The 11,868-nt window shown below is 33.6% G+C and overlaps 1 protein-coding gene across 2 annotated transcripts in view; it reads left to right on the top strand.

Moving 5' to 3' along the window:
* The first annotated feature begins 1,300 nt into the window (after nucleotides 1-1,300).
* Nucleotides 1,301-11,868, top strand: part of stac (C2 and C2B_Munc13-like domain-containing protein staccato) — a 39,772-nt gene continuing 29,204 nt past the window's right edge. For both annotated transcript variants that reach the window (XM_017910323.1, XM_017910322.1), the window contains exon 1: nucleotides 1,301-1,843. In XM_017910323.1, coding sequence (XP_017765812.1) covers nucleotides 1,401-1,843 — 443 coding nt within the window. In that variant the 5' untranslated portion in view covers nucleotides 1,301-1,400. The remainder of the gene's footprint in view (nucleotides 1,844-11,868) is intronic.

Below are 11,868 nucleotides of genomic sequence, written 5' to 3'. Positions count from 1 at the left end.
TTTACTCGAATCTCTGATTACGTTGTTGTTATTATCACCGATTCGTAGATTCATACTTGAAACACGCGATCTTATCGTATTTTAGAAGAGAATATGCATACGGCAGAGAAGAGGATGTCAGATTTGATACCGGAACCGTAATATCACGCTCCGGGAAATTACATTTATTTGCTGCTTGTCTAATTATGTGTTTACCTCTTAATTGCTCGCTGCATCACAGGAAGAAGGAGTGCGATAAACGGAGGAAAAAGAACAATGGAATGGCGATGGCGATTGTACTTTAATCGTGTCTAAAAATGGTGTGTTTCCTATGAATTCGTTAAAATTCTACTTACAGTTCTATTTCAGGATCTTTTGGAATATTCTGAGATTTGTTTACGCAGAGTGGTTATACGTGATGCATGATTTTGTATTCAATCGAATAACTGTGTTTAATATCAAATTTTATTATTATATTCGTAATAGGGAAAAAGAAGTTTTTGAAACTGTGACTGAAATTCATACTTGTATAGATAATTTCAATAGAAAATTATCTAAAATTGGAAGCTATGGAAGATAAATCTATACATAGAATAACAATCATTCCCGATTATTGTAATAGCTACAAAAAATTCTGACTCGATTTTTAAGCATCGATAATAATTCGAATATTTAATTACGAAATACCGATATTAATATCGACATTCATATCGATAGAAATTCGAATCTGGCTATTCCAAAATTTCCGTAATCAATCGATTCTTTAATTTCAAAGCACGAATATGAGCTCAAATGTCAAATTTCGAACCAATTATAAAAATTTAAACTGCAATTCGAATAAATAAGTTTCGAATGAAAGCTCGAACTCCCAATTGCAAAGACATCATCCAGATTTCGAAACTCGTCTTTAAATACTCCGATGACGAATAACATAGCAATTGGTGATGAAACCCGATCAACAGAGACCCTTTATTTATCTGCGGTTCCTTCACGGGACTTCACCCAAGTGACTAACACACTAACAAGGTATAGGTGAATGATAAGACACAAAAATTCGCGGGTTGAAATCGGGGATTTCAGGAATGGACGTTCCAATAAACCTCTATGGGTCCCCCTCCTCTAAGTAGGACTGCTTCCGACCAATTACTGCATCCCATATGGGCAACATTTAAAGTGGCGGGAGCTCAGTTCCACAGTTTCGCGCGCGCCATTCACACGAGGCACATGACAGCAAGTAGACCCACCACGACCTAAACAAATCCCCTACACCGAGAATAACCATGAAATTTCTTAATATTCTTTATCACACCGTACCCTAAACTTCAACGATTACTTGTACCAGTGAAATCAAGAGGAACAATAAGCCTGAGAAATAGAAATACGATGAACATCATCGAAATTGTACGCTATTTTCAACAAGGATGTTGACAAATCTCGTGAAGTTGAGACGTCGTCGTAGAAGGCTGTCGAAACGAGCGTCTTTCAAGGCGGTCGAGAACGTGAAAAGGGTTGCACAAAATGTGAAGAAGAAGGAGACCACGGTGTGTGACAGGGAACTTCTGAGGAACAAGAATCTGTCAATCATGACAGACAAGGAGCCGGATTTGTATTTAGCAAGGAAAGTCACTGGGACGTATTTAAAGAAGGAGAGGAGTTTCGACGATTATGTGATTGTGGGGAACAATGAAATGCCTGTGACACCGTTTACGAAGAATGCAAATGATAATAGTGATTCAGAAAACATAGAGACGCGTATCGTGTCGGGGAAAAACCACAGCCCAAGGAACAGCAGCTGGTACTCGAAGCTAAGATCGCAGATTCTGAAAAGTCTGCGGAACAAGGTGTATCCTTGCGTGATAACAGGGTGAGTTTGTGAATGATTGATTTAATTTCTGCGAAATAATTGGAAAATTGGAAGAAACAATGGTTCGATTAATAACAGAAGCACCGATCCTGTCAAAATGACAGGTCTTGGAATTTTCCTTTTTGCAATTGTCATAAATTGTATACCTGCTTTTAAAAAAATTATTATTCACTCGTATTAGTACTTACATAGAATTCTAATTAATATAATTTCTTAATGAAGCGCTGTGTTAAATTCCTTAATTATTATCTGTCATTAAAGTGCACGAGTATAGAAATATAATTAATTTTTAGGGAAATTTTCGTTTGGGGTAATTTATACTGGGACTGTCAATGCTGTCAAGCTTCTTGAACTTTTCACCTTTGCAATCATAGAAAATATGTAACTACTTTTGTTACGAAATTTAATATGAAATTACATTTGGTGCAATTGCAATTAATAAAATTAAATTTGTAAAATTTCTTGAGCAGTAACTTATATTGGAAATATCAAGAATGATAATCTTTACAATATTTGTACATAGAATTATTGAACAGTAATTTTAGCGTTAATGCTAAACAATAAAATTGTTTAATTTTGTGTAATTAGCAGACTTTTCTTACATATATATGATTTACTAAAGTAAATTAGTCGAAAGGGAAGTAGGACGTTTGAAACTGTATGTTTCCACGTGGAACGGTATGAATGAACCATGGCAACTTGGATCGATATATTGCCTGGTCATTATATACTGAGTCGCATTAGCTGTCAACATATACGAATCCACATGTGGTGTGCTGCCTTCTTTTTGGACGCACTGGTCCGTAAGTGGTTCAAATAATTCGATTAACGATTCCATCGATTAATTTATGCCTGTCTATCTTGCTATTTCGATATCGAAGACATTACAAAATTGGACCAAGAACGATAGACATTAAAAGTGTCCCAAAATTGTCATATACCACCCATTGGCTGTCAATATTATTCCTCTATTTAGACTAAATTCAACTCTCTGAAGCACAGAACTTTAAAGAAAATTAAATTCCAACTTGCATGATACCCTTTTTAATATAGTGGAAAGGAAAAATCGTTCATTTCAATTATTTAATAGAAAATATTATTCAATTCTTCGAGGTAGGTTAAAATACATTCCACCATGCACAGAAAGCTAAGCAAAAGATGGGACATTTTTTAACACATCTAACACCAAATAGTTAAACGAAATTCGTACGAAAAATAGATATAAAAGAAATTTCGAAATTATCTAATTTCCATTTCAAATGCCAAAGCTAACTATCTGAAACCTTGACTCCCGACTCGACTCACAAATCACTGATCCGTGTATAAGATCTACTTTACATCACTGCAATGCAATTTTCAGCCAATTTTCTATAGCTATCTAAACTTAAACAAAATTCGAAAGAGAAATCTAAAAAGGATTTCCAAATTACATATTACTATCTACGTCCAGCTATCAACTAGAATCATGAATTACTGATCCATGTATAAGGTCAACCTTCCACCATTGTGATTCAATTTTCAACCAATTTTCTATACCTTTCCAAACTCTCCTCAATCTATATATAAGATCAATCATCGATCACTGTGATGCAATTTTTAACAAACTTTCCATACCTGTCCAAATTCAAAAGAAAATTCCAAAGAAAAATATAAGAAGAATTTCCAAATCTTCCAATTTCGATTTCCAACTCTCGACTGGAATCACGAATCACTGAGCCCTGTTTAGAGATCCAACGATCCATATGTAAGATCAATCATCGATCACTGCGATGCAATTTTTAACAAACTTTCCATACCTCTCCAAATTCAAAAGAAAATTCCAAAGAAAAATATAAGAAGAATTTCCAAATCTTCCAATTTCTATTTCCAACTCTCGACTGGAATCACGAATCACTGAGCCCTGTTTAGAGATCCAACGATCCATATATAAGATCAATCATCGATCACTTCGATGCAATTTTTAACAAACTTTCCATACCTGTCCAAATTCAAAAGAAAATTCCAAAGAAAAATATAAGAAGAATTTCCAAATTTTCCAATTTCTATTTCCAACTCTCGACTGGAATCACGAATCACTGAGCCCTGTTTAGAGATCCAACGATCCATTGTTCGTCAGCGAACTCGTCGTTGCTACGTTGGAATCAATGGTTGCACCAGAGGCCCGGGTTGTCGAATCGATTGCACGATTGGGTGGCCATCGTCTTTATCAAGCGAGCAAATAGACACAGAGAAATCGACGGATGTGACCGACGATAATGCACTTCTCACGGTCGGAAGACACGGTGCACGTGGCAAGGGAGTTTAAAGACCCGGTGGAAAAGCCGGCGGCCGGTGTTTATGCAGGGAAACCACCGTGGCTGAGTCATGCCGGTAAATGACAGCGAGGTGTAACGCTTGCGTGCGCACCCACCCACGAAACGATTGTCCAGCAGATTGTACGCGAGGAATATTTAATTTTATCATAGTCCCGATTGCACCGTAGATCTCGGAGCCACCTGTAGAACAGGTCTAGACATGAAAGTAGATTTCCTAGCAGTGTGATCGATTGCCGAAGATCGGCTGCTGTGGTGGAGGTGGGAGAAGAATGATAAGATGGCGGACGGAAGATGTGCATTCTGGTTTCAGTGGTTTCGAGTGAAGCTCCAAATGGTGAATTATGGTTGAGAATGGTGACACAAGAAATAGAGTATAGTAGAAAGCATGTAGTGGAAAGTAGCAGATGGTAATTTAGAATAATTTGCTTTCATTTATGCAGAGAACCGTTCATCACGTGACTATATGGGGATAAAAATGTTACTAGAAGTCATTAGGAAGAAAAATAAAATTTATAAAATTAATATTAATACGAATTACGATTAATATCTTAAAATTGAATAACCTGATATAATTTTAATTTAATTCCACGTAATTTGATTCACATAAAATGATTCATAACTCACGATTAGCACGAGTTTTGCAAAATTTTTGTAATTATGTAAGTTGAATGAGAAGAAGATATGGTAAATTAAATATTTAATGGTACTATAGCGTGAAATACATGGTGGCAAATAAGAAATGATGGAAGATCGGTATTCCTATGAGTGAAATTAATTTTAATTAATACTCCTTCCAAATCTGAGGGTATTCATCGAGTATCACGATATCCAGAAATAACCATCCTCGCTTATGCGTGCCGATAATACGAAACAGAGTCGGGCACAATAGTTTCTAATTACGTATTACCCAAGGGCCCCGTTCGAACTTCATTCAGCCCTAAGTACACGATACGTGAGGCAAGTGGCTGTGTGCGCGACAGGATCTTGCGCAGAACGTGCGTAATGGACTTCCTGCGTGCATCGAACCTGAACACGCCTGGCTCCGCATTCTGGCATTGGACACGGCTTTTTCAATTTCCTGGAAGCGACCATTTTCACGTGACACGTGCCATGCACCTTCGATTCATAGATCGAAGTCGAATCGATTCGAATATAGCGATTTAAGGTTCGATTTTATCATATTTTAGGATAGCTTAATACTTTTGATTAAAAATTTTTTAATTTCGTTTCGTTATTTAAAAATTTGGGAATTTTATCGAAATATTATTTGAAGGGGTAGATAGTTTGATAAATTAGATTGGGAATTATTTATTTTGTAAAATTAATTGCTGAAAGGAAGGAATAAATTGATATGGGAGGTGGAAAGTAATTTAAGTTGAAATAAGCAGAATTAAATTTGGAGGAATATTTACATCAAGTTGCACTGGGTTGAACGTGTTTAATACTCGAGGTGCTTGGGATTTCCAATTGAGCTAGTAATTATAAATCGGTGACTCGTTCAATCCAACGCCGGTAGTATGAAACTTTTACGTACACTCCTGATACTATGGCACAGTTTGTACCAAAGGAAACGATGCCATAAAGCGTGGTTGCACTCGCCAGTGGTCCTCCAGAATCTCCGTAACAAGAATCTTTTCTGTATGCCCCATAACATAGATGGCTATCCTTTTTAACGAGGATTTCGTACTCTGGAGTTTCTTCTATACACGTTTCGTATGGCGTGTAACGGACGTAGACACCCATCAAGACATGACTGATTTTTGCCTGAAAAAGGAATTAAAAGAAATTTGAAAATTTGGAAATTCGAAAATTTGAATACTTGAAAATTTGGAAATTCGAGGATTTTAAAATTCGAAGCTTCGAATATTTTAAATTGTGAAAATGTTAAAAATTGAAAATTCCATAATTTAGAAATTTGAAAATTCCATCACTTAGAAATTTGAAAATTCGAATATTTGGAGACTTAGAAATGTTAAAAATTGAAAATTCGATAATTTAATATTTGGAAGATTCGAATATTTGAAAATTTGGAAATTCAAAGATTCGAATATGTAAAAATCCAAATATTTACAAATTCAGACATTTAAAATTAAAGAATTCGGAAATTTAAAACCCGAAACCTGTAATTAGAATAGAAAGAGTTTTAATTAGGATTAAAAACAGATTCAACGTGCAATATTTCAATATATAGAATGATTCATCGCTCAGAACCGAGATAAAAAGGAAAATTCAATCGGTGCATTTAAAGCACAGTTGGACTATGAATCTAAACTCAATACTTGAAAGCACAACGATTAGAGAAGAAGACACTCACGCTGCTTTGGGTGCCGGTGTAACCCCAGCCACAAACATATAGTTTTCGAGGCGGTTTGCTGAATTCGGTGGGCAATCGAACCGCTTGAACAGCACTTGAGAATCGAAAGCGAGGTCGTACTTCGAACAGTGCTATATCATGGTGCAGCATGCTCGAGAACCAATATTGGAACGTGGTATCGTTATACACGTGTATCTTTGTTAATTTATGCAACGATCCTCCTTCGTGCAGTTCGTTCGAGCCAGCTCGCACGAAATAATTTCTCGTTTTATCTGGAAATCTAAATATTCCACCAATCGTACTCTCAAAAATTAAACAAACCCCTAAAACTCTAAAGCAATGATCTGCACACCAAAAATAGAAAAATCAGTATTATAACACCGATATGAAAATATTTTTTAGCATCGTTATAATATTTTATTACAAAATTATTACGAATTCAGAATGTCGTAAATTTCAAATTTTTCGCGTTCTAATTTTGAAAAATAGAGCGGTGATGCCCCAATTTTGGGACAAGATACTAGCACCACATATAAACCCATAAGAGTCGTGCAGAGAAAGCTGCAATTTTTCTTGCTTTTAATACATAATTTTCAATTTTAAAAATGTAAAATTGAAATTAATTTATTTAGAAAATTAGTCAATGGCACTAACCATAAATGGTCGATGTTCTATGCTAACAGGTGTACCTCCGATAATTTTTGCTGTTGCCTTAGAAGACGCGTTTTCTATATTTATTGCAATACACATGTCTGAAAACACGAAAGGAAATTGATCGAGAGTCGTGGAGAATATTAATTATGTGAACGAAATTAAATGAAAGGAAGACTCACACGTTAGGTAGAATATCGTAGGTTTCGCATGCATTTCTACTGACAGCTTGAACGAGTGTGTTTAATAAATCTGTGTGACATCGAGACCGCTTTGTATCTTCAGAAGCTATAAATGTCATGTGGCGATGCATTTTGTAAATATATCGCTGGAAATTATTGTTAGTATTATCGGCAAGAACAGACATTGGATAACATGAAATTTAAGGAAATAGTTGCGCAACCCCATTGATTTATGGCACCTTATTCTTAATATATTCCTTAGATATATATTAATGCGTTCGACAGCGATTTTGATAAAAAATATAATTGCAAAATATTTCAAAGCGAGTGAAGATAAAATAAGAAGTAAATACAATTGATTTAAATATTAAAAAATGTTAACATTTTTTAAAATATAATTACAAAATATTTTTAAACGAGTAAAGGTAAAATAAGAAATAGATGCAACTGATTAAAATATTAAAAAATTTTAATACAGGATAATAACAATTTTAACGTTTCTTAAAGTATAAATACAGAATAATATAGTCACTGTAGAAAAATTTTATACTATTTTACAGAAACATATAATATTTTTTTATAATTTAATAAGGATAAGGAGAATGATTAAAAATTCATTTTATTGGACATCAAAATGATCTTTTAATTCGCATAAATTATTAATACAATATATAATAATAACATCTAACAGATTTCTAAATTCACTAGTAACTAAATTTTCTAGTAATTTCTTTTAACCCTTTTCACCGTATTAATTACTTTCATTCTAAGGTATAATTGTCAAATTTTCGCGAAACTTGGGAGAGTGGTAATTAAGCGAGGTTAAATCCACAATTTTATCGTATTCCATAGGGTATAGAGATCTACGAACACGGTGCCATTCGTTTTCAATTTCTAGGGAATTCTGCTCTTTCGTGGCTTGCCCAAAGCAGTACAACGAAGATATGAAACCGACAGTTTCCATGAATATCATGACAAGTAGAAGGTTATTAGCGATACATGCCAGCAAACTCTTATTATTCGTGTTTCGATATTTGCTCAGATGATTCATAGATTCTATTAGGCTATTCATAGAGTTGTCCGCATCTTTCATTATCTCTGCAAATGAAACACTTATGTACAATTCAATCGTGCATCTTCAACAAAATTGAGATTATTATTGACGAAACATCTTCATATACTCTTAGTCAGAAAATGACTTAATAATCCACAGACACATTTAAAATATTCTTGAAATTTTTCCACGTATAATTTCTTCTTATTCCATGTCGAATAATAATATTAAAATAAATATTGATATTATTATACGTAAAATATTATAATAAATATAGCTTATATAATATAGCCTATAAAATAATAAGCTATAATATTAAATAAATATATTTATATCTAATTATTAATATATTCGTATGATATATTATTTATAATATCATAAATGTCGAATAATAATATTATATATCATAAATATAATATTCAAATAAATATAGATATTATACATACAATATTATAATAAATATAGCTTATAATAGTAAGCTATTATAATAAATAAATGTAATATTTAATAAAATATATAAAATGTACAATATCTTATTTTATATTCATAATTATTAATTATTAATATATTCGTATGATATATTATATATAATATCATAAAGTATTGTACTGTATTGGATTGTGATATTTAAATACTGAATAACGTGACAAATTTTTAATCAGGAAAATCAGTAAAATATTTAACAGAATAAAATTGAATACATAAATCATAGTAACCTGATTGAGAACGAGCATCGACAAGCTCTTGCATATTTTCGGAATTGGAATCTTCGTCGCTATTCCACTCGACTTGCGACGTGCTCGTGTCTGACGAGCTCGGTTCCTTTCCACTGAAACTCTCGCCCATGTGAAGCTCCAGTAGTTTGGTCATCCAGTCCATCAGACACGATAAAACCTTCACGTGGCTCTGCCAAGCCTCCATCAAAGTATCCTTCATCCCCTGCGCGAAGAACTTTTCCAAATCGATCGCGAACCGATGCAATTTGTTCATCGTTCCGAATGTTCTCAAAAGCACTCCTTTCTCGAACGAATTCATGGCATTTAAAACTTCTCTGTACCTGAGAAGCACGTAGTTGACAATTCGTGACAAAATCAAAGGATATTAACCACTATAGCGACTCAGAATTAAACAACTATCGTTATTCACAAATTATTCAACATTTTTCTATGATACTGTTGAAATGCATAAATCAATGAGGAATTAAAAAATTAATTATCATTAAATTTATATCGATTATATTAAAATAACTAATTATTGTCAAATTTAATAAGATCATATTCAAAAAATTAATTATTATTAAATTTAACGTAGGTATATAGAAAAATTATTTAATTTAATTTAAAATTAATTATTATTAAATTTAACGTATATAGAAAATTTATTTAATTTAATTAATTTAATATAAATAAATTGTATTAGAAAAATAAATTATCATTAAATCTAGTATGAATACATTGAAAAATAATTATCGTTGAAGTTATTAATTAAAAATAGGTATTCGAGGATTGGGAGATAGGTTTTTATCTTACCCAATTTTATTTTTATCTGCGAATTTCGAAAATCTTTGTAACTTTTTCTGTCCATCCTCGTAAATACTGATATACTGGCATAATTCATCGATGAATCTTTCTCCCCATCTGCTCTCTGACAGAGTGTTTCCAAGATCGTCGACAGCGCGTTGGAAAGCAGATCCCTTCGATATTCTCTTACTCAACATCCTTTCGAGCACGTATTTCGTCTTCCTCTTCGTCTTCCTCGGGATTCTCCGAGCAGATTCGCATGAAACCTTCGTTTCTCCGTACTTATCTGTCATGATCTTGCAGTCACTCAAGTGTCGAATCGCTCTCGTCCATGACTTCACGTCCGCATTATACATTTCGTTCTTCGGTTCCTGTTGCAAGCTAATCAGACACGTGTCTAGCTGTTGCAATTCCCGGATGCAATCATCGTAGTCAACGTCTTCGTTTATCATCGAGACGCAAAAGAAAATTTGCCAGGGTTTTTGCCACGTGCCAGTTTTAGAAGTATCTCGCGAGACTTTGTCAATTTTGGATTTCAGTGTCTTAAGAGTAATTTTTGGAGAATGTTTCACGAGGTTGAGGATCGCTCTGTTAAGGCTGAAGGATGATGACTCGTGTCTCCGCGTGTCCGCCATTTGCAATAGACACTGGGTCAGCTTGTCACTGAATTCTGCGGCTTCGTGCACTACCCCGAGGAACTTGAAGCTGTTTGTTTGCCTACTTGATCGCTAAAATTATATTTTTTAAAAATTGCGCTATATTCTTTATAGTTAGATTCTTTAATTTCCGAAAATTTGGAAGCTTTGAGGTTCCAAACATCACGAGAAAGAAACCTTTAAGGGCTTTTTTAATCTTTGTAGTTAATTGCCATGTTAATTAGTACTATTTGCAATAAAAAGCTGTATGTATTATTTAAACATTAGATAAAATTTGACAAGATTACACGGAAAATATGAAGCGTAGAAAATAAATGATTGCATACGAATGTAATTAAAATTGATAAGATAAATATTCTCCTTTGTGTGGAACAAAGATCGACTGAATTTAAATTATGCTTTACTCGGTATAATATCCTGAAAATGTCTCATTAAATTCTTATACAAAATTCTAATTAAAATTCTAATTAATAATTAATAACAATTATAATTAATAAATATAAATTCGAATATTATAATTGTAATTGTATAAATTATAACTGTAAGGAGATTTTATTTATATTAATTCTGTTTTATTGAAGAATTAGAAATATCTTTTCTGACAACTTCTACCATAATAGCAAAGCAATTTTATCAATTTTTATCAATATTATTCACGTTGTCTATTTTTAAATACTTCTTTTCCTACTTCCTCGTTTATACAAACCTTGCTCACGAGTGAAGTTGCATTTCCTCCTCCGAGATATAAATTGATCGATGATCTAATTTCATTAATCATGTTCCCTAGGTCTCGCATCATATACACGGTCTGCAGTAACATTTCAGAATACCAATCGTCGGACAATGGATCCTCGCTCGAACCCAGTTCATATCGTTGAACGGTATTAATTAATCCACAGTCATTAGCGAATTGCATGAGTCTTTTCCGTATACACTCGCATATTTCTCTAATAGTAGACTGCAGTTCGTTTGTTCTAGACGCGGATCTCGTCAGTACAATAGGCTTGTCCACAGGCATCGCTATTTTCGACAAGAAATTTCGAATTGCTCTTTCCAAACGATGCACTTGTCTAGGATTCACTAACACGAACGTGTTAGGCTCTGCTCTGAAACTGTCGCGTGAAATTGACGTGTTGTTTCGATTGACATATTCGCAGATCGAGAAACACACGACTAGACCTAATAGAATTTATATTAAAAAATTAATAAATCCCAAAAAATCCCCCAAAATTTTCCTTTTTATTCGAAGACTTACTTGAAAATAGGAGAAACGAAATTAGTTTGGAAACCATGACGAAAATATTCTACCTGTCGCACTGCTTCGTTTCTACAC

The sequence above is a fragment of the Eufriesea mexicana genome, unplaced genomic scaffold (assembly GCF_001483705.2).
Source record: "Eufriesea mexicana isolate 0111107269 unplaced genomic scaffold, ASM148370v2 scaffold113, whole genome shotgun sequence".
In the NCBI taxonomy this organism is placed as follows: Eukaryota; Metazoa; Arthropoda; class Insecta; order Hymenoptera; family Apidae; genus Eufriesea; species Eufriesea mexicana.
Note: the sequence above shows the minus strand (reverse complement) of the source record. Positions and strands in the feature narration are given on the sequence as shown.